Genomic DNA, 23,988 nt, shown 5'->3' on the forward strand with positions numbered 1-23,988 from the left:
TTAATTATGGCACTGTTCAGCTTCACCTTTGAGTTATGCAACACTGCCATTTATCTGCTGATACTTCCACCTTCATTTCCAAATTGCCTTCACTTCCCCTGGGCTTCCATTAAATTAATATAATTAAACACCAAGGTTTAAATCTTGGTTAAAAAAAATAGAGGGAAATTTAAGAGTGCAATTTTCAAAACATGTACCTTATGAAATAAAAATGGTACACACTTTTGCTCTTTATAACTTCTTACTGTGTGACTCAAGAGCGGTGCCATCTCTTGTCAAGCCATTTCTTCAAAGAGAACACAAAACATGCAGCTCCAGTCCTTGAAAGCATGCTTCAGGTTAGCTTGTCCTGTCAAGCTAGATGGCATCCACCATCAATTTTCAGGCAGTTTTTACAGCTGTCAGATTATATTCCTTCCCTGCTCTGAACCAGCAAGGAGGAGTTGTATGAACAAATACCCATTTTACATTTTATTCCTCATTAGGAAGGGAAAGTAACTGCACTTTTAAAATGGATTTCAGACCCAACTGATCCCATATACTCCAAAGACAAGAAGATCAAAGAGAGGATGTGTTCCGAGAAGTTGATAGGCTTTTTGCTTAACCTAGGAAAATTTTACTTGGAGATAGCAGAAGTGTCATTAGTCTGGTATTAGAATCACTCCATCATGTGAGATTTTTTTAAAGCATGATAATTTGAGATGATGAAAATTCGTTGAGTAATGACCCAGCATTGCTGTGATAGAGCATTTTGCTTAATATAGAGGCAATTTTTGCTGATCTGCAGATTGTCAAAAATACACATAGGCATGAGTCAAATTCCTGATGTCTGTTCCTAAGAATGCTCCCAATGAACCACATCCTCCTGTTCTGACAGAAAGCTATTTCTACTTGCACAGGTGTAAAATATAAACTGAACAGCAGATGTCCCAACTCCACAGCTGAAATTCAAAGCCTTAAATGCTACTCTGAACCCAGTCACTTTGCCATATTTTGTATAACTCTGGCTTACCCGCAGGAAAAATGGGAATTTTCGACCATAAAAACCAACTCTGAAAAATTCAGGTTCCAAGCGCTGCTGTTCCATGATATTATCATAATAGGTAGCTTCCATTTTCTGTGAATGAAAAAGTTAGTTGCTATCAGACTCTTAAAACTGCACTTAAAACATTAGAATCTAAAGTTACATTCAAATATTACATTATTCTTTTGCACACATTTTTAATGAAGAGTGAAATTATTTTAAAGATTAAAATTATTAGTCTACATTATCAGTCTACATTATGGAGCAGACTATAATACCACCATGCTCATTTTACATTTGGGGAGATATCATGAAAATTTTTCTGTTTTACCTCAAATTAAACAGGTCTTGCATGTAATTCTCTTTGCACTACAGAATTAATGGCAAAGCTGAGATTAAGGTAACTGTTGCCTGGCTCCCAGTGTCCTTTTCTAACTGTATTCTCAACAGCTCTCTACAGCTCGAAATCTATACTGCTGTCTGAAAAACTTTATCAGTTCAATGGGGATTGCTTTAATTGAGTTGAGGAGCATGAAACAGGATGAAACAAAATTAAATCGTCTACAGCTCTGTATACCAGCAAGTTTAACATGGAAGAAAAGGGGGGAAGGGGGGGGTGTTGAAAAAAGGACTTTCTCTATTTACAATTACTTGTTCCATAGCAGTGTGCTGGCATTTGCATCAAGAGTGGGATTTCAAGACCCCTTGTCAAATTGAATCTCTGAAATGCTCATAAGAGTTTCTCTATAGCAAAAAGATAGCTTTTTAATGAGAAGCATCAGTTTAACATCATTGTTTCCACTGCAGGGAAACCTAACAGCAGCTTTGACGTTGAACACTGCACCGAGGTTTTGTTCTTGGTTCCCACGTGCATTATCTCCTTTTGTAAAATGGAGAATGTCCCAAAGTTGTTGTGGGAAGAATAAAGGAATGGGCTGAATGATGTGAATGGCACAGAGAAAAACTTAGAATGGGGAGAAATTCAAGGCAATTCAGGTCAACACAGATTTAGGGGTCTCGAACAGAAAACATGTCATGTAAAGGTGAGCAAAACAAAGAGCTGAGATGCTCCTCACCTGCCAGCTGATTAAATACAATCAATAAAGAGGCAGAGAGAACAGCTAATTTACTGATGTTTTAGGAATACCTTGGTGCACTACTAGATTAAGGCTTGTTAATAGGTTTATCTGCTCATCACTCATGATATGTTTAGCAAAGGCTGTTTTATGCAAAAATAAACATAGACAGGCAATGGCAAACCAAGATCCTCTGCATGTGTTTTTCATATACTCATGGGAGTTAGGGTTGGCAGATCTAGAATTACTACAGTAGGCCTACAATGTTGTTGGAATGAATCAATAGCAAAGGAGTCCTTTTTTTTTTTTTTTTTTTTCTCTTTTTTTCCAATTGAAAATTTCCTGACAGGAGAGACAAAACTTTCCAGAGAATGGAAAAGATTCTGCAAAGAGAGGAACTGCTGCTACTTACCCGAATCCAGCTGAGGCTCTGGTAGTCATAGAGGTTTTCGTACTGTATGGCCAGCTCTCTGCACAGTGGGATACCAAACTCCCAGCTCTGCAAAACCAAAGCAAATCACGCTCACAGTGACTGGCATGTTATCATCAACTCAGCTGAGAGGAATACAAAAACTTGTTTTAGGCAATTCATTAGCTATGAAATGCCAGGGATTAGATATGAAAATGCAATGCGATGAAACAGTTTCCATTAATATTGGATTGATTCCTTCTTCAAGATGGTAACAGAGGCACATATTCCATTGAAATTACATGCAGGCACTGCTCTCACTGACAGTTTACTCATGAGACTGGGAACTTCTCTGGAGAAATATAACTAACAAATTTTCTTCCTGTTAAATCCCCCCCCAAGTATCTTCTCTGCTTTCTGCACTAGAACTCCCTGAATCAAAGACTCTTGTCATCTAGGGCATAGCTCTGCAGCAAAGTGCTCCCCTTCCCATGGGTGCTACTTCCTACTGAAAGCATAAAACCATCAAGTGATAGGAAACACTCAAATGCAGAGACAGAACATTCTCAGAACTGAGCTGCCTTATTGCACTCAGTATCCGTATTCAGAACCAAAACCAAAACCCACTTCTTTAACTTACAGTCTGCATACACCAAATCTTTTCAAGCACATCATATTCATGGCCCTCAAGGATAAGGAAGAAGGAGATTGCGTTTGGGCATACCCACACAGAGAGGAAGCTTCCCTTGTTACCTGTTAGCTTTTTAGAGTGTTCATTTTATACACCCTTGAACTGAAATCTCTCCCATCGTCTTGTACCTGCACAGACTGGAAGTGCTTTGGGGGAGTGATGGTTTCTTACCATAGTTATGTGAAGGATCTGGAACACAAAGGTCTCAGCTGAGGTTTGGTTAGATCAATTTTTATGCACTATTGGGTTAACTTGCCTTTTTATTTTTTAAACTTGGACTGTATTACAGTGAAAACACAATTAATGTGAGTTGAACTGTCCTCATCAGTATTAAAAAGCATAATATTGTACATTGTTGGTAACAGTAATTAACAGTAGTGATGTAAAATATTAGCAGTTTATATGGAAATAGCTTTTCTGGTTCCATGTACCTTCACTTAAAGAAGAGAATCTCTGCACCATTTGAGTTAATGTAGTAGGCATTTTGCCATGCTTCCCTTTATACGCGCGCATTCAGTATCTGTTCTCTCATCCTTAATATCAAAGTTTTTTTTGTCCTCTGGACTGCAAAAACATTATCAACTTTAAAAATTTCTTTATTAAAAGAGAGTATAATTTGAAAAACTAAGAAGCAAAAAACAATATTCCTACATCTCTTTAGCTTCTCTTTATTATAAAAAATGTACATAAGAACTTGCTGAGTAAAAGATTCCTTCAGGATCTTTTTTGATAATCTTATAGGAGTAGATTGGGGTGATGGGAAGCCTGAGATTTAATTAGATAATTACAATACATGCAACTGAAAGATCAGTTACTCGACAACTCAGGTTATTACTTGGAATTTTGTGATCTCAAATTAACAGGATTTTTGCTGTGGGCTGTCAAAGTCCATGACACACATTGAATTGTGATCAACTGCATTGCCCAATTAAGTGTTTATATTTGCAAACACAACAAGCATTGCATGCCTTTTTTTTTTTTTTTTTTTCCCCCCCAACAGAGTTTACAGTATCAGTACATAGACTTCTGGTGATCTATATTTACCTGGAAGAATGGAAAAGAAAAATCTCTTCTAGAACACCTGGCTAGGAATAAATGGCTTTTGTTACACTGGACAGAAGCAGAGTCTCACTTCCAAATGGGATGTTGTGGCTAAAGCATTACATAATTCTGCAATCTGTCTTCTGGATGGAACCAGAAAGCTGGCTATCTTCCCTTACAGTGATCCTAAAGGTGTAACCTTTTTATGCACCTTTTCTGATGTGAATTAAATTAACAATATGTAACCACATCTCATTTCTCTTTATTTAGACAAGCTCTTTCACATGTACTCTGATACTATTTCTGTCATCCTAGCTCAGGCTCTCTCTCTCCCTTTCAATCAGATTTCAACACAGAAAAATTGTACCATGCCAGCTGAATACTCTGATGATAAAGATGTGATATGTAAGTGGAGGAAACACAATATACAGGTAGCTTTTTAGAAAAGCGAGTTCATAGATATTTGAAAGTGAAGCAGAATGAATGGATATGAGTCACAGGGATCCTCCTTTTTTAAAATTGGTAATGTTTAATGAGGACTATCTTCACAATGTAGAAGCTGAATATACAGTTCTGTGTGCTAAGTGTCACTTTCCTCTAAAGTATCATTCTTCTCCCTCTCAAATAATTTCCTAACGTCTCCACTGTTAATTTAATTCATTACTGCTTTCTCTTTTGCTGATGTCTGATCTGTTTGTATGCTGAATATTATATCCTTTGCTTGTAAAGCTCATTCATCCAAGTTTTATTGGAGCCTTCTCCTATGACACCAGCAACTCTCAGCTGAGTGCTGTTGATGGCACACAGGAAGCAGATAGACAATCAACATCTATGAATGGGAGCCTTTATTTACTCACATCCCAATGTGCAGATTTCTTTTGGAAGTGTGATTCACAAGAGAAATTAGTTCAAACGTTGTGTAGAAAGAATACAATCTAAAAATGAACTGCTTTGGAAATGTAGCACTGGGTCTCCCACAGCACTTGGCTGAATACACGCTGTGATGCTGTAAAAGGGAGCTGGTCAGAATTCTTAGTTAATACAAATCAACAGTGAACTGGGCAGAAAAGAGTTGTGCAGTTCTCAAGCCATTGCTGTCTAGAAAAAGGATCAGTCAGGTTCAAATTGTTCCATTTAGTCTCCTTTAGCTAGGAGAGCTTGAGTCTTAAGGGACAAAATCAATCATAAAAAAAAAAAAAGTTACGCACTTGCACATGCTACCTGCTGAGCCATAAACCGATTCAAAGCATTGCAAGACAGCAGTAGAAAGGAGTATGCAGAGTGAAGGGTAAAAGGGTTTTGGAAAGCTTTGTTCCTTCCCAGCACAGGGCTGCTTCTGAGAATGGGAGTTAGACAATTCTGCACTCCCTTGCAGTGCTGCAGGTGCTCTCTGCACTCCACCGGCATGCCCTTTATGTCAGACTCACAGGATAGTCACATGGCCTTATCTTTCCCCCCTTACTGTGGTGAGGTTTTCCCATGAACAAATGGGGAACTTTTACACCTCCTTCATGCTGCTCTGACCCCCCCTTACTTAATGGGAAATGCCAGGAGCAGCATGAGGAACTTAAGTCTAGATATGCAAGAGAAAACAGGAACAACAAATCCCATTCTTCAGGACCCAGGGAGGTCCTGCTTCACATTAGGGGAGCACAGAAAAACAACCCGTCAGAAACAAGTTGAGGGAAACAAGCTTCTTCTATTCCCTGAGCTGTTCTCAGTTACACAGCCACAGAAAAAGTGGCAGAAAGCAGCAGGAAGATTTGGCTTCTCAGCATCTTTCACCTCCAGAGCTCGAGTGACATACAGCTTAAGTGGATTATTCAGTCATTCAGATACCATTTAAAATAAAGGAGGATTAAAACACACAGCCAAGTAACTCCAGAAACACCCCGTGAGAAAAAAAAAACACAAAAACCTTAAGAGGTTAACACTCCATAATCTACGAGGAGATTAATAGCAAAATTACATCCATTAACTTTTTACTCACCCTCAGTGTTTATGTGGATGGCCTGTTTGTCAAAAACACAGGCTCAATTTATGTACATAGTCTCTATGTTAAGTTCATCTAGTCAGACAGTACAGTACTGCAATATTTGCACAAGTCAGTAATTTAAATTTAAGTGCAGTCTAAAGAGCCCTGAAATTTTCTGAAACTAAACAGAAAACCACATGCAGTATTATTTCAAAAGACCTAGGAAAGATTCCTAGATAATGAATCGCTTCCTAATAAACCGGCCACTCCTAATTACAAACAGGAATCTGACTTCTTTTTGCAGACTCGGCAGAGATTGTCTCTGCCATAAGCATCTTTCTTTTATCAGGGCCAGGAAAAAATATCTGGAATGTCAACCCCACATGAATGGAATCACATTTGTATTTAATTTCATTGTCAGTGCTATCAGAGGGAAAACCAGCCCTGAGGTGCACATACAGATGTTATCTTTAATAATATAAGTTATATGAATTTTTCTAAAGAAAAATTTGAAAATATTCTGACTGATGATCTCGCTTCTAATATTCACCTCTGAAATGATCCCAAAACACCATGATACAAGGGACTAACACCTACCTCTGCAGTGATTAAAAAAAATATTCACTGTAGGAAAAACATACCAAATATCTGGAATTAAAATGTATTGAAAATGAATTGATTTTTTTCTTGTGCAATGGATGGAACTCCACTTTAAAACACCAGTGATACTAAAAAGGCTTAAAACTTTTTTAAATAAGGGACTCCTAGAATGCATTGCCTGCCATTTACTTCTGGAGGATAAAAACAGAAGTCCTTAAGTGAGAAGCGAGTCATAACACAACAATTTGCATAGACAGTGTTTTTTTAATTAAGCAACTGGAATTTATCAAGCTGTCTGTCATGTCAGGTGATCCACAATTTTTACAGGTATAAAAACATTCCAGCCTTTTTCCCGTTGGCCTACCTAAACTAGTTCCAAATGATATGTATCATGAAATATCCATATCCATTTTCTCATCTGTTTTTTGGTCTAGAGAGCCAAGACGCAATTTGTCAAGTTATTAAACCTTTTTATATAAATTTACTTCCAGACTACTGAACCAAGATGATAGCCTTGCAAGCTCTAAGTCAGGAAAAGGGAAGGAAGCTGCTGGAAGAGAGAAGAAGTTGGCATACCTTCCCTTTGTTGAAGTAATGGATAATCTTACGGCACAGACCTTCCTTACGTTGCCACTCTGACTGAGATGGATAATGCAGGAACTCTCTCAGAGGTCTGTCCTCCCACTGAAGCAACTCACAGTACAAAAGCAAAGTAAATGCAGCCTCTGTTGGAAATGCAATCATTGAACACTGAAATCAATGACAACAAATAACTCAGCAAATAGTCTAAAAGGTCACAGGCTGCTTCTAAAACAGTCTGGAAGTTCTGATGTACAATTTGAGAAAAAATTCTGAAGCGTTAAATTAACATTAAATTATTCAATTACTTAAAATAGCAGCACATAGCTGTTTCTGATAAACCTGATTCTTAGGTACAAATCTGTCAAGTTCCTTTCTACTAGATACTTGATTTAAATGCACAGTCAGATACTCAGGTATGTAACGAGATTTGGAGTCTGCAGTTGTAAACAGAGCTTGGATAACAGAACTAGAGTCAATAGATTTCTTAAATGCACTGTAAGTATTATAATCCAAGGAAATTTGGCAAACGGTAGCATGATGGTGGGTTTGTGATTTCAATGTTCCCCTAATTTTGATTCCACTGTTGTGATTTTTCAGTCAACTGTCCTTGCAGAACACTGTAACGTAAAATTCAAGGTGCAACAGAACAGTTGCTTGTGCAGAGACATGCATTACTTCGTGTGATGGAGTGATGGACCCTTGTCTCTAGGGTCAGAGATTCCTGAGGGCTGGTCTTAACAGTGAACTGATCCATAACAGAAGTTTTTGAAACAAACTCAAGAGATGTTAGAGAATAACATCAGAAGAGTCAAAAGCTTTCACTAGGATTTCAAACAGACCCTGTATGATGTCTTACTAACCTGTATAGTTCTCAGCCTGTAAGTGCATGTCACACAGCTTGTGGATATAGCGGATGTACATCTCTTCCTTGTTAATTTCCGACTTATAGAAATTCTGTAAAAGAGAGAGTTTTTATTTTCATTGAGAATTTTCCTTCATTCAAGACAATCAGTAGCATCTGTATACGTATATAGGTACTGAGAAGAGAATACATTATTAGTGTAAAGTGAAAGGACTAATTCTTTTCACATTCACACTGATTTAACCCACTAACTTTTTCGCGTAGTGATTTTTTTTCAAAATGAGGATATAGTCAAACACTGGAAGAAAAGGTGAGAGAGGTTGTGGAATCTCTGTCACAGAGATATTCAGAACTCAGCTGGACAAGGCCCTGAGAAGCCCAGCTTAAAGTTGGAGAGCCCAGACTAAAGGCAGAGAGTTAGACCACAGACTTCCAGGGGATCCTCCCAACCCGTTGTTTTCTGTCATGCCAGTGCTCAGATTCTGACCCTACAATTGCTGACACAGATTCCTACCCAACCTTCCCCATTCCAGCTTCAATTACATTGCACAGTATCACAAAGAGATAAACATAAGGAAAAAACCTTTACCATAAGGTTAACAGTGCAGCCAATTTTCTTGTTCTCCGTTTCATCGCCTTTCATACAATCCCTAAGAAAGTAGAGTAATGTTGAAACACCTGCAAAATTTCCTTTTAAAATACATTTGAAGCTATCTTAACCTCCAGAGATTCCTTGGATCACAAAAAACAGTGAACCGTATACTTTATTTAATAAAGTTGCCTTAAGAAAAAAATCCATAATATGGCCTAAATGATATAAAAACTGCCTTGATGGCATCTGAGAACAAGCACCTGAAGTGACCACTGCATTTCTTACAACTCTGAACAAATACCAGATGGCAGTAATCAAACATCTTCATAACTATAGAGCTACCATAAAAGTGAAAAGTTATTTACCCAGATGTTTAGTGGTTCCCTAGTCAAAGGACTAGGTTTCAGAAATTCAGGTATCTAATGTAGCGTTGGCATCCTGGAAGATACAACCTGACTGATTTAGACTAGATTACTGAATTTTTCACAGGTAAGATAAATCACAAAAAAAATATCTGTGGATTCTGCAATTTTTAAAAATAATTTTGATGTAAGCAGCACAAAAGAAAAAGGCTTCAGAAATTACCAATCTCAACTTGAGAAAGTCACATTCATTTGTGAAGGCGAGACAAAATTTTTAAAGCAGTGACACCACAAACTTTCCTGAGAACTACACTGTCAGCTAGTTGGCATCTGGGCTCCACAAGATGTCAAAACTGATTAGCAGAGCTCTTCACTTCATAGCTCTCTATGTGATTTGCAGAACTATCACAGCAGCTGACACACTTCATCTGGGTATTTCCAAATTCTCATACAGTTCCCTATCCTGCTCTGCTCAGGGAATGAAATATTCTGCTGCATATTGTGTATCAGTTAAAAGCTGGTATCTGTTCCCGAAATTAAGCATGAAAATGAGTATCTGTTCATCCAAGTTGCGTTGATAGCAGATTCCATTAAAAACAGTCAGCTCCCTTGCATTCTCTTTAAATGTCTGTCAGATATCTGGTCTTTCTTAGTAGTTGTATGGCAGTTGTCAAGAAAAAAAAACAACACAGGAGATTGGATCAAACTGTTCAGGACAACAAAAAGAACAAACTAAAAAGCACAGAGAAGGATTTGGGATTGCAGAACACCCAGCCTAGTCACAGGCCTTCACTTATAATGAGCAGAAAAAAAAAAAAAAAAAAAGGAAAAAAAAAATTGAACTCTTGTTAGTAGTCTAAAGATAGAAATATATGGGGCAGTTTTATATAGTTTCTAATTGCCTCCTGTTCCATAAAAACAACTCTGAGTGTGCGCACACACAAACTAGGAAGTAAAATATGTTTTTATAACTAAATCAAAGCTCACAATAGCCCTGCAAGCTTTAGTCTAAATCCAAACAGAGGATGTCTAGTTTGTAGTGGAGTCTTGCACACAAGTCACCAGCTGACATGTCAGGCTTTCCTCAGATGAAGTTTTCTAACCCTGCTTGCTTAGATGAGGCATTCAGCATGTGTCAAAGACCTTGGTTCAGCAAGCCATTTAGAATCATTCTTACATTTAGCATGTATATTGCTTAATTAGGCAAGATCACTTCAAAGCTGAAAGGAATAAATCATTTAGCAACTTGAATGAACCTTAGTTCAAAACTAAGAATGGACGTCATCTTTTTTTTTTTTTTTTTTTTTTTTTTGGGAATGAGCATACAAGAATAAGAATTAGGGCTCTGGAGCTGTGAACTTTGGATTTCTGCTCAGAACCCTGCAGCAGTGAGGTATGCTTGCAGGCGTAATACATAGGTGGGAAAAAGCCTTCAAGATCATCAAGTCCAACCATCAACCTGGCCTGCAAAGCCCCGTCAATAAACCATGTCCCTGGTGCCACATTCACATCTCCTAAATACCTTCTGGCCTGCCATCAGAGAAGCATGCAGCTTGATAAACAATGAAAAAATCCCTGTACAAAAGAAATTTGATACTAAAACTTCTAATACACATACTCAGAACATCTTACTGTTGTTGTCAGATACCTATAGTCAAGCAGACGCTCCATGAGGCGAGTAACCGATGTAACAAAAGAGATTCCAGTCTCCCGCCATGTTTCTTGCTCAATCTTCTCCAGCAAACTGTTCAGAGAGAAAAAGAGCAGATAAGGCATCCGGGGAAACAGTGTAGTGCATGCAGACAGCTGCAGACAACTTTGTTTCTCCCTCATGAGACAAGTACACAGAATTACTATCTTACCTGGGATAAGGCCCAAAGAGCTGGGTTCTACTCCAGGCAGCATGAAGCAAAGACAAGGAAATTACAGAATTGACAGGAAAAGGAAAATTATCCTCACATTGCCATATAAAATATATAAAAGATAGCAACAGTTGATTCCCACATTCTTACCTGTAGCTTAAATACTGCTAACAGCAATCATAAGTTGGAAGGGAGTCTAAACCTAATGCAAATTTCTCTTCGTACATCCTCACATTAATTTTGGTCTCTAATCAGCAACCAACTAACCTTGCATCACAATTTATTAAACTGTAAATAAATGAAAGCGATATTTTTCTGATCAGCAGGCTAAACAATACAGGCAGCACGTCACTGCGATGTCTGAGAAGAAAGAGGAAAGGCTAGAGTAAGAACACTGAAAATCCTATTAAAAATGAGAAAAGAAAGCAAATTTACATGCTAGTTTCCTGAAACTGATCTCTGGTCAAAGAACTTGCCACTTACATACTGACACAGAAGTACTGTTAGGTGTCATACATGTCCTCACAACAGGCAAATTCTTTTATACTGAAACGATTTCCAACCAAACTCTTTTATACTGAAATGATTTCCAACCAAGGGACCCAATTCACACTTCACCAGTACAGCTGAGACAACAGAAGTCAGGGCCAACTGTTTATTTCACGCTGCATTTATTAAGTTTGTAAGAAAAGAGATGAGATTTTCCAATTCTGTGGAATTGTTTCCTCAAAGCTGATAGTATTCTCAGAAAAGATAGTACAAGTATAAACTAAAAGGTTGCTGGACTTCAAGGTTATTTTTCTTGGCTACATCTACAAATAAGTGAAATTATGGTCCCTGAATTCTTAACATTTCAGCTATCAAGTACCTTCCTCTGGAGCTAATGAAAAGTTGAACATTCTTCTTGCCAGGTGAATAAAAATAAAAATAATAAAAAACAAAGATATTTTCTTTCTTTAAAAACAAACAAACAAACAAAAGAAATATATTTATCTGTAGACATGAAGTGCCAGACTTCCTGAGGCTGAATATGCAGAAATCAAAATGGAATAGATTTACATGCTTTCTAAGGATGAGCATACAGGATAGGCTGGCTTATTTATCTTGACAATGAATGAATGTGTAAATGTAAACTGAGAAATACAAACAAAGGTTTATGCCTTAAACTACCTCCATACAATTGGGGGCCACATAAAATTGTCTGGAACACAGAAACATAGAATTATCTAGGTGGGAAAAGGCCTTCAAGATTATCAAGTCCAACCATCAACCTGGCCTTCCAAGCCCTGTCACTAAACCATGTCCCTGGTGCCACATTCACATCTCCTAAATACCTTCTGGGACGGGGACTCCACCACTGCCCCGGGCAGCCTGTTCCAGTGCTTGATCACCCTCTCTGTGAAGATATTCTCCCTAATATCCGATCTAAATCTCCCCCGGTGCAATTTGAGACCATTTCCTCACATTCTACCACTTGTTTACTTGAGAAAAGAGACCAGCACCTTCCTTGCAGCTCCTTTCAGGTAGCTGTTGAGAGCAATGAGGTCTTCCCTCAGCCTCCTTTTCTCAAGACTAAACAATGTGGGCTCTCCAGTGCTGACCACGCAGAGAACAATCATTTCCCTGGTCCTGCTGGCCACACAATACAGGTTCCTTTCTTCAATGGCAAGGACTTAAGTACTTTTCTGGTCCCCACTGCAGTGGTAGTAGTGTGCCTCATGTATTTATTTCTCATGTATTTATTCTCATAACACTCCAGGAATCTCCTAGACTGTTTCCACTCTAAGTTTATCCTTATGAGTACTGTGCATTTAGCGTGAAAGGGAGCGGAAACACTGTCATGATGGACTCTGGAGGAATAAACTTACAACTGTTGAGTCAACTCAAAGAATGACCTTCAAAAATTGGAAGCAACAAAGGAAAATGCTGGGGAAAACCTTTTGCTCTAACAAGGCCTGACTTGCTAGACTTTCTCTAAGCCATCCCAAGGCCCTGATTTCACATATTGCTAAGTTAAAAAAAGAAAGGCACCAGTTCCTTTAGCAGATCAATTTTTTTTATAGGAGGACATTAATGACTTACCTATGCAGCATTATATCAGATTTCACAGAACAAAAACAAGGAAAAAAATAATTTTTATATTCTTTTCAGAATTAGAGTAACACATTTCTGTTTTGCTGACAGCCATGTCATGAAAACCTGCCAGAAAACCTTCTACTGCTTTCTTTGAAGATCAGCCCTGGAGCTGCTACTGCAGCACAGGTCACTATCTAGACTCCTTTAGTGACCCCACAGAATGCAGACCAAGCAGAAATGAGCATAGCTTACAGTAGGCTGAAGAGTTCTCTGTAGTTCTCATCACCTTTTCCTTCAGATACCAGGCTGTCCAGCTTATCAATCAGCTCAGCTTCCACCTGGATGAAGAAATGACTGGTTATAAATTAGCTGTTCATGCAGAAGACAAGAGTACCAAACACAAGGAGGACTGAAAGAATATTGTCCTGCAGGCTGCCCCACCTACTCTGTGTGTGATTTCTCTGTATCTCAGTTAAATGGAAACACTTTTCTTATTTTTTTCAATGAAATAGCAGGACTAAAATTAAATTATCCATTTGCTTATCAGAGTCTAAATGAACATCCCAGAGGAGATAATGTTGATTCTTCACAGGCATTTTTGATATTTATTCTCTCAACAAATAAATCATTCTGAACACACTTTCTGGGAAAAATATATCCTGTACCATAAATTGAATATCCATGCAGAGAAACCAATTTATGGCATGATCACCTCTAGCCTGCTGTGATGGTTCTGCTGGTAGCTAACTGATTTCCAACCCTCCAGACATAATTGCATTGGAATATTATTTGTTCATTAAACTCATTTTTATCAAGCTTCTCTATGCTTATATGATGCATTTTCTTTTCACACTGTACTGGGTCTGGCTGGAATGTTAACCTTCCCTGCAGCAGCTACCACACACACTTATATAAAGGAACAGAACGGTATCGTTATGTTGCCCTTCCCTTAGAAAGGTCATGAATATGCATTCATTTCTCCCCTTGTCTAGTATGTCCTATTGTCAAGTTTGAGATCAGATATTCCAATAAAATTGGTTCAAGTGCAGAAATCATTGTATCCAATATTAAAGAAAAAAATGGTGTGCTCTTCAAAGTCTTGTAAAAAACATACTTTCAACACTAATGAAGACAGGTTTCTAAAGGTTGAAATGGCTTGTAGAATTGTCACTTGTTTTTATTCAAAGATGAGCATAGTTTGAGTTTCTCAGTTTTTCAGGTGCCAAACTGCAAAGTAAGTAAAGATGAGAAGGAAGAGTAAATCACCCAGTGACACACAAATGGAATTGGCACTCTTGCTAGTGAGATCGTTAAAGGGAGACTTGATTTAGTCCATGAATCAGACTGCATTGTTCTCTAGTATTGCTGAAAAATTACCATGTTAAAACAAGCTACTGGAAAAAAAAAGCATGAAAGTGAATTTCCAGGATTTTTGTATTTTCTAACAACCAATTTAGAACAGAATTCAAAATTAAAAAAAAAACAACAAAACCCTCTCTTCGCCTGTAAGTTACAACAATTTGCCAGAATTCTGCAAAGCATCTGTCCAGCTGTCTAACACTACTCTGGACAAAAAATTAATTTGGTTCCAGCTGCTAATGCTAGCAAGGTTTAAATCTTGTACTATTTAACTATACATTTCATTCTCACTAATCTAGATGAACCTTCCATCTTTAGTCTTACAAAATTATGACACATGCTTCAGTGTGAGAATTAGTTCCATGGGTAAATTAAGAAAGATTTTTATGGCTGAAACTTAGAACATATGAACAAGTATAAAAATTATATGATGATTATGAAAAGTTCATCTGTCATGTAGAAAGTGTAAATAGATCCAGAAACTAGCAGATGACTGTAGGTACTTCTAACTGTAAATGCCACAGCAGAAACTGTTCTATTGTTATGCTAACATAGCACCTAAAGCAAAAAGAGTACCATGATCAAATGCCACCATAATAATAGTAGAAGTAGTAGTAGTAGTGGTAGTAATAATAATAGCAGTCAAGGGAGTTGAAGCAAGGAGATAAAAAAACATAAGCTCTTGGTAATACTCTTCTACACAGCCTTTGATATATCAGGTATGGGAAAGGTCTGTTATTCTCCTGGAATGATTAGAACTGGCATGTTAATAAATTTAATTTATTGTTAATAATCACGTGAATTATGGTAATTTAAACAAAAGGTCCAATTATTAAATGTTTCTGGAAACAGTTTGTGTTGTTTAGCTGCATGCTAGCATTGTCTCCTTCAGCATACCTATCTGAAGATACTTGCCCTCACTATTGTACCAAACACAATGACAATGAAGCAATGTCCTCTAAGGATCCATTCCAAACCTACACTTAGTTATTACTACTTTGAACTTTTAGGATCTGAAAATTCAAGCAATTCTCTGAGCATGACAGAGCAACAAAATGAGGACTCCTCTGCCTGTTCTGCAATCATAGCTCACAGCAGGTGGGAACTACGGAACTGTTGTTGGACATAAGCATTCAGGAGAGATGCTGAGATTTCTCCAAGAATATACAAGTCACAAAGCCTGTTTCAAAGCATGGCATAATTATTAGTTATACAATACTGCCTTCTGGCTAGAAATTTGCCAGAGAAGCAAAGACCATTATTTTCACAAATACTGGCTAAATCTTGAAGTCTCCATTTTTGGTTCCCAGTCTTACCCACTTAGTGACTGACTAATGATCTATGTGGAAACCAATGAGAGCAGTGAGAGCCCAGGACCAAATAAATTCTTTTCTCTTTATCATCTCTGATGTGACGAGCACATCGTTCTTCTCTGTTTTCAGAGGACATGTAGTCAGCTCTACAGTGCACTGCCTAAATAATCCCGGGAGTCCTGTAATCTTTTGTGAATGATGCTTCAAATGTTCTGGTTTTATATATCTGCATGACATCTTCCTCACTATCAGAAATGGTTCAACAGATACAAACTCCTTGCTTCCAGCTGGGTATTACAAGACAGAGTAAGAAAAAGAACACTGCAGATGCCTGGGAAGCTACTTCACCTGTTTGAAGTTGCCATTCTTTCTCTGCTCCCAGTCCATCATGTCGTGGAAGATAGGGATCATGATATTTCGGACTTCTGGTTGTGGAACAAGCGTAACACCGAGAAAGGGGCCAATCATTCCCGGAATAAAGTGAATCTTATGTTCACCTGTACAACACAAAGCAATTGTGATTAAATAAAAGCATTTGTTATCTGTCACTGAGAAGAAAGGGAGCCTCTGCCATAATGACAATAATAGGCCCAATGCAAAGTAATAGGCATGAACATGAAGAAAGCAAGTACATTCTTTTCCTAAAAGGACTGAAACAACACCTTGCTTTACACCATTTCCTGCAAAGTCTACATTTTTAATTTCAATTCCAAAGCCATCAGCAAAAACTGTCACTGCATTTCATTTATAATAGAATTCAAACCATTAAAGACAAACAAACTAAAACATACTAACCAGGGGTAAAAGAGGACAGATAACTTTTAATTTATGAAAGAAAGTATTGGAAAGGGTTGGTGAGAACAACTAGGTTTAGTAGAACATACTTAGATTTTAAATAACTAGAGAGCTCTTTGTCCTCAGTGCTATAGAAGTCACAATTTCATTGCTGACCTTGACTTAGGACAAAATAGCATTGATTCTCAGCAACAGCAACTCAAGGCATTTACTAATAACCTCTTCTGTGTCCTGCTTACTTTGCAGCTGCAGAGAATAAATCGGAATAGCCATATTTGGAACAAGGCTCAATGATAAATAACTTTATATGTATATAATAGACTTCTTTCTTCATATTTAAAGTTTTCTAACATATTTTTCCAGTTACTTGATTTCTGTTATATTACAGAGCTTACTATTCCCCACACAGATACTTCAGGACTGTGATCGAGTCTGCCTGTACCATCTTAGCTGTGCAAGACAGCTCAGGCTTATTCAGTCTTTTTCATTATATTTTTTTCTTTTTCATTTTTACTTCTGTAGTCATCTTCCTAATCGTCTTCTGAACTACATTGAACTTGTCTTTGGTTTTTATAAGCTGCAGGGCCAGACCAACTGTTCTAAAATCAAGTGCACCTATGAAAAAACTGCAGCGGTAATATAGTCCTCCTTCTCTTACTTAAGACTCTTATATATTTTCTCAAAGATCATGTTACTTTTTTTTCTCATGGCATTTTACAGGTAGTTCCCATTCAGCTGATTATCAGCACGATACATTTGTAGTTTCTTTTCTTGAATAGCAGTCCTATATATGTTTCTACATATAAAATGTTTGTATTTGGCTTTTTGAATATATTACTTGCTTGCAGCCACATTATGAAGTTACTCAATTTCATTTGCATCATTCCTTTCCTCTTTTAATGATTTAACTGTTCTCAGAACCTTGCATAATCTTTGATTGCTATCAGCAACTTTTTTTTTTTTATTTTTTTATTTTCCTCTAGAGTACTATATGCTTCCTTTGTCCTCAAATGTTTCCATAGGTATTCATTTTTGATCCCTGACTGAGACAGGATACTGGCCTAGTGGGACTTGCTCTCATCTAGTACAGAAGTTATTTGGCTGTTACTGTGAAGTTAAATGTGAAGTTATCCACATTTGAGAAGAAAGCATTCAAATTGGTAGGAACATATTATTTCAAATGAAGTAGAGACTATGATGCCACAGAATATTTTTGGTAGGAGAAGTGCTTCCTTGTTTTACAACTCTTAACAGAAATGTAAAGTAATACATGATAGTAAAATAAATTAAAAAAAAAAACAAAACTGAAAGCTGGGGTTACTTTGGCTTTGGTTGTTAAGACAGAAAAGGAAGAGTCATACCCAGGTTCTGCCACATGCTGAAGAGCTCATATGCCATCATCACTCTCATATCACCATATCTGTAAGAGAGGAGATAGACAACTGCCTAATGGAAAAAAACACCAGAAAAGGCGGTGACGTTTAAAAAAATAAGGAATAAAATAGAATAAGAATAGAATTGGAATAGAAGGAAGGGAGCTACATGGATCATCAAGTTGAACTGCCTGACCACTTCAGGGCTAACCAAAAGTTATAGCATATTATTAAGGGCATTATTCAAATGCCTCCAACACTTACAGGCAGACAGAATCAACTACCTCTCCAGCAAGCCTGCTCAATTGAATTTACATTTAAATCAACATAAAAATATGAAAAAACTTATCACTGAGCACTATATTAGGAGATTTATTTATTTCCCAAGCACTTCTACATCCGAAGTTCCATCATAAATCACAGGGACTTGTGACAGAAAAAGAAGCCTCAATTTTTCAGATGGCAGAAAAGACTGGGAAGCAAACAAAAAATCTTACTTATCTAGAATCTTCTTTCTCTTAGCTGGTGTGGCATTTTCTAGTTGCAGACTTGGCTGGTTTATGAACAACACTGCCAGGCTGAAATAGGAATTCCATACCTGTAACACAGAAAGGAAGTTTTATAACGTTACACTCCAATAAGTAAGTTTTAAACAAGTGTAGGAAGACATATGTTCCTTTGTGTGTAGAATCAGACTTTTCCTTTTTGTAATAAAGATGTAACAATCAATATTCCTCTTGACTCGAGATACTAAACTCTTAAGGACACCAAGGGTTAAAAACTGATAGTAAAATATATTAAAGAAGGCAATGCCACTAAGCTTTACTCTTAGCACCGAAGTTTTAAAATGACTAAACTTGGCTACTTCAGAGAAGTTTAAATTGTTTTCTCTAGACTAAACAGATTTTATCCCTCAAAACAGCAACAAAAAAAACAACAACAAAAAAACACAAAACAGAGATTACATATTATGAATGAGAGCTTTATAATTCAGTCTATTTTTCAAAAGAAATGAGGCTTATACATTAATGCTGTGTGTGCGCATGTGCAAAGAAAGGTACACGTCTGGCTGCTTTTCCTTAGCAACACTGAGCTTGTGACCGCTTTCAAGCACATCAGAAATTGGGAAAACACTCTAAGATACTGTGTTCCTCCAAGTTTTAAGTCAACAACCAAAGAGAGAGGCCTCCAGGAGAGGAAGATTATGAACACCCTGACTTCAGGAAAAGCACTGTTTGAGTTCATGTTTTATTAGGCTTGACAACAGGCTTCATTACCTCTACTGCTTATGTAGGTATTTGTTTCCTTTACAAAGACCTCCATTTACTAGGTTTGAGCATTCTGTTCTACTTCCCTCAATCCACAGCAGATTCAAATTCCTCTGTTCATTGGTTACATCATCTTTCCTCATAGATAATCAAATGAATTACGCAAGTATAATCGCTAATATAGCTCTTGTGCCTGTGGTACTACTAGTTTAAACATGTCATAATATTTTCTCAGTATCAATTCTTACTTTGAAATCGAAGTCTGTTTCTGTGAAATTCTTGTGCAGTGCGGAAGACAGGTACTGAACTGTTGTAACTATGATACTGCAGTCAAAAAAGAAAAAAAGAAAAGAGAAAACATTTGAATCTGGAGTGTAAATCATATCACAGTGGTTTGTGGTGCTGATTTTACTATACATACAGAGACAGACATTCTTCATTTTTACTGCTAGATTTGCACAGAAGTCACTTATTCTCTGTTTCAATCAACAGCTTGTATTACATGATATAAAATTAAGAATCTTTATCATTACTGTAACTTGGGAAATTTATATGGAAGCTTTTATAATTCTATTTTGTATGTATCCTGTATACAAATGACATCTATTTTGTATGGCTGAGCTGTATTACCTACAGTGAAATGAAAGAATACACCCATCTTTCTCCTACCTTAACAGAAATATTTTTTCCAAAGAGCAGCAACTCAAAAAGCTTGAACTGTTTTAATTCTTAGCTATATTATGGTCCTTTATCTGGCACATGCTTCAACTCAATATATTTGTGAATGTTTTTCCAATCCCTCCCCCCCAGCTCCCTTCACCCCCTTTTTTGAAGGTGGCTAAATACACTTCAAGGAAAAGCAATCAAGCCATGTGATAAATTCAGGAATTAAAAAATACCATGTAGGCTAAGGCTACAATAGCATTAAAAAATCCAGCATCTCTCTCATTCACATGCAAGCAAGACTTTCAGTAACACTGCTAAATATACCTATCTTAGCCTAAGAGTTTATAACAAAATAGTACCAAAGGGAACTTGGTAACTTAGAGCATCTGAGGTAACTACTTTTTTATGTAGATTCTTATTTTCTTACAGAACTTCATTTAATTTGAGAGCTTGAAATACTGAAATCCACTTCCTTGACTTCTCATTAGCTCTGTGAACACGCAGAGCATACAGCTCAGCAGCTGACCAGCCTTCTACATTCTACAGCTAGTTTATCTAATGAAACAAGAAACTGGTAAATAATTCAAGCCACCATTTGTTCATCACATTGCTACCACTCCTAACAGTGTAGTACTTCACTCAACAGAAATAAAATTAGATGAAATTAAAATGCATTAAAATGGCCAATGACAACATTATTGAGAAATAACTATCTGTAATGTATTTGGTAACCTTGCTGGGGTTTGACCCTCCTTTTCGAACTTTGATTCTTTCTTCTCTGTAGGTTAAAGAGTGTAGTTTATGGGAAAAGACAGACATTTAAAGTAGTCATTTACACATAAAGGCAGATGAGAAGCCTGACTTAATAGCAACTTATTGTGGGTACCTGCTCCCTGCCATGTGTTATGAGATCTGCTGTGCCACTCCTACCCTCAGTGCAGCTACTTCAGTTAGACCTATAATTCCTGACATCTGTGCATACTGGTAGAGTATAAGAAACAGAATGATAACAGAAGTCCAAATTTGATACGGATTGTTAAATCAAATGAAGAATTAGGATGAGTACTGCAGAGTTCCTGCCTTGATCACCAAATTTCAGTCAGATCAAACACTGCAGCACAGGTTTTAAGCGTCCAGCTGAGAAGAAAAAAAATGGATATAGAATGTTAAAAGTTTATACCTGCTTCTCTACTTACTTGCTGGTGAGCAACCTCATCACCATCCAGTCTCGAGGAAAGACACTCATTTTCATCAGGTTCCGAAATACACAAAAAATCTTCAGGAGGAACTCCTATTGCAAGGAAAAAAAGAAAAAGAAAAGAAAAAAAGCATTAGCAGCTGAAGATTAATTTGTGTTCCTGATTACAAGCACTTCTTAAGCTAAGAGCGTGTTCCCCTTGAGCTTTGTGTAACCAGGACATTCATCTGAAAATATGATAACAACAAATACTTGGATATTGTTCTATTTTGTTTGTATATAATATGTACTGACTGGGTTGTAGCTGTCTTAAATCTTTCATAGTGAGATGAAAAACTTCCTTATGTGCATAATGTATATGACTTCCCATACCATCATCCTGAGATCCGGTGTCAATTTACAGCTATTTTCAAACAGATTGGAATTACAGCTATTTATCTGGCTTATGCATTCAAATAATGACAGCATCTGTCCAAATTTCTTTGCACTTATGTCACAAATTTGACAAAAGAGCACACATACAAACTCGGTAGAACTCCTACGTGTCCTTTTAAAAATAGCAACATGAAACCTCATTTCTGACAGACAGCAGAAAAGATCTCTTCTATTCCACTGAACATTTGCTTTCCAAAAATTCTCCAAACCTGAAAACATTTCTGATTTTTGACTACCTGCACCTCTACATCTATGAAGAACAGTGAGGATGAAAGGTGACTAGTCAGCATTGCAAATTATGATTTGTTGTTTCACTTTTCTTCTACACAAAATTAAGACAGCATAGAAAGTGGTAGTACAAGATTTATTCAAAACTGTTCTACCATTGTGCCTTAATTCTGATGGGCCGGGGGGAAAATAATATCTTTGTGTAACTTAGCCAAGAGTAAAGGATCAGAAGCTCCTTGACTTTTGGCCTCATTTTGGCCTAAATGTAATATAGGTAAGCGAACAAAGTGCTTTCCTATTCAAGAAAAAGTACTGGAAATATTATTACAGTAATATTTAAAGGAATAGGTAATGTATTTTATTAGATCAACTGATAAACCGATAGTTGGAAAAAAATGGCAGGTAATATCTTCAGCTTCTGTCATACTGTTAACACATCCTTAGATTGTCAAGATATAAAAGTGTATTTATTCTTATGGGCATAAAGATAAATTTTACTTTAACAACACATTTTTCACTGTTATGAATTTATTCAGGCTCCCTACATGTGCATGAAATACCTAGAAGCCAAAAGCCTATTCAGACTTCTTACTGTTTCTCCATCTCATTTGTTAAGGCAACTTAAGTTCCTGCCACATTACACTCTTCTCATTGTCCCTATTTTATCAAGTGTCATACTAATCAAAAGCATGTTATATAAAATCTTGTCTTTATTTACAAAATTATTTTGCCTCTTTAGTTGACTGTTGTCTTAGATATTCCTCTTTCCTATGAAAACTGAGATAAAAAGTCAGTTTCTGCTGTTTTGAGATGTGCCATTTCAAAATGACAGTGACAAAAAAAAAAAAAAAGCCAACAGAGAGGTCTGTTGGTCCCTCACCAGCCATCGTCTATTCAAGGATAGCCATAATTCAAGTTAACGTTCTCAAATTTAGGAGGGATCGGCAGGAGAATTAGGAAGATTACTGCTTACCCAAGAAAGATATCATCTGCTAGAGATATTTGTATCCCAAAAAAGGCTTGAAACACTCCTCTGGCATTAAATGAATTTCAGCACTCTTTGTAAGTAAACATTAATGCGTATTTCACATCTGGTAACATACTATAGTACAACTGACTACATTCATGGGATTAAAAAACTTGCTCCTCTAGGTTCTATATTGTACAACAATGATAAGCTTCTATGGCTGATAATACCCATCTTTGGTTTTTATTTGCTCTTGTTTATCAAGATAGTTCAGTGTCAAGTATTAAATGCTTTTATAACATAGCATCTACATGTATTATCATAAGAGAGAAAGGAAGGTCTATAAAAGTAGAGTGCTGATGAATGGGAACAATTAGCAGAGCAAACAATGCTGTAGGGATTCCCCTCTTCTCTCTCATTCAGACTGAAGGACCCTACACACAAGATGTTCTGTTGTACCTTTAGTTCATCCTTGCTTTGGAAGTTGTCCAGTAAGTGCTGGAAATGAGTGTCTGACATCTGACGGAGCAAAGATAAAAGACAGGACACATATTCTCCCTGTTGACAAGATAAGAAATTATTTAGTTGAGACAATCTGAAATTTCATAAATATAAAACTCAACCTGGGGTAAGGTATAAAGGGAGGGGTCTGAAATGGCCCCAATGCCTATGAGAGGAAAGCTGACATGCACAGAAATTAAAAATACTGCATTAACAGTTAACAGTTCTTGAATTACTGTTAATATAGAGGAATAAACCTTTTACAGGATCTCCCACAGATGCCATTTTAAAAAGTCTTAGCAAATGTTGTAGTCTAAACAAAAATGATTTATAATTACTATTACAGACATTAACACATCTCCCTCCAAGCATGCAGTTTTTGACAGTCACCTTCTCAGTTACTTTATACTCAATATACTATGCTAACAAAGGTGGGACTGCTGCTCATGCAGACATACCAGGAATATTTTAAACTTATTGTCTGATATACTGAAAACAGTATAGCAATAACAGCATGGGATCAGTATGGGCTACGAAAGGTGTCTGGAACCTTGTAAATATTTGGCTGATTAGCGTTCACCAAATTACATGCTGTCATAGCTACAATATTAACAGTATTCCATTAAGATACTCTGAATATAGCTTGGGTTAGCCTACATGAGCTACAATTACATTTCTGGCCTGCAAAGCATATGCACCCTAACCAGTTACCACAGTATCCCAAAATGTTTTC

The 23,988-nt window shown here is 37.0% G+C and overlaps 1 protein-coding gene across 6 annotated transcripts in view; it reads right to left on the reverse strand.

Moving 5' to 3' along the window:
• Positions 1-23,988, reverse strand: part of DOCK3 (dedicator of cytokinesis 3) — a 212,301-nt gene that overhangs the window by 27,140 nt on the left and 161,173 nt on the right. For all 6 annotated transcript variants that reach the window (XM_082768307.1, XM_082768310.1, XM_082768309.1 and 3 more), the window contains 13 exons: positions 23,214-23,312; positions 21,123-21,217; positions 19,509-19,584; positions 18,490-18,590; positions 17,981-18,039; positions 16,173-16,321; positions 13,405-13,490; positions 10,863-10,958; positions 8,850-8,910; positions 8,259-8,352; positions 7,393-7,541; positions 2,513-2,599; positions 1,013-1,117 (listed from right to left, as the gene is read on the reverse strand). In XM_082768307.1, coding sequence (XP_082624433.1) covers positions 1,013-1,117; positions 2,513-2,599; positions 7,393-7,541; positions 8,259-8,352; positions 8,850-8,910; positions 10,863-10,958; positions 13,405-13,490; positions 16,173-16,321; positions 17,981-18,039; positions 18,490-18,590; positions 19,509-19,584; positions 21,123-21,217; positions 23,214-23,312 — 1,257 coding nt within the window. The remainder of the gene's footprint in view (positions 1-1,012; positions 1,118-2,512; positions 2,600-7,392; positions 7,542-8,258; positions 8,353-8,849; positions 8,911-10,862; positions 10,959-13,404; positions 13,491-16,172; positions 16,322-17,980; positions 18,040-18,489; positions 18,591-19,508; positions 19,585-21,122; positions 21,218-23,213; positions 23,313-23,988) is intronic.

Source organism: Aythya marila (genome assembly GCF_965140915.1).
Source record: "Aythya marila genome assembly, chromosome: 10".
Lineage (NCBI taxonomy): Eukaryota > Metazoa > Chordata > Aves > Anseriformes > Anatidae > Aythya > Aythya marila.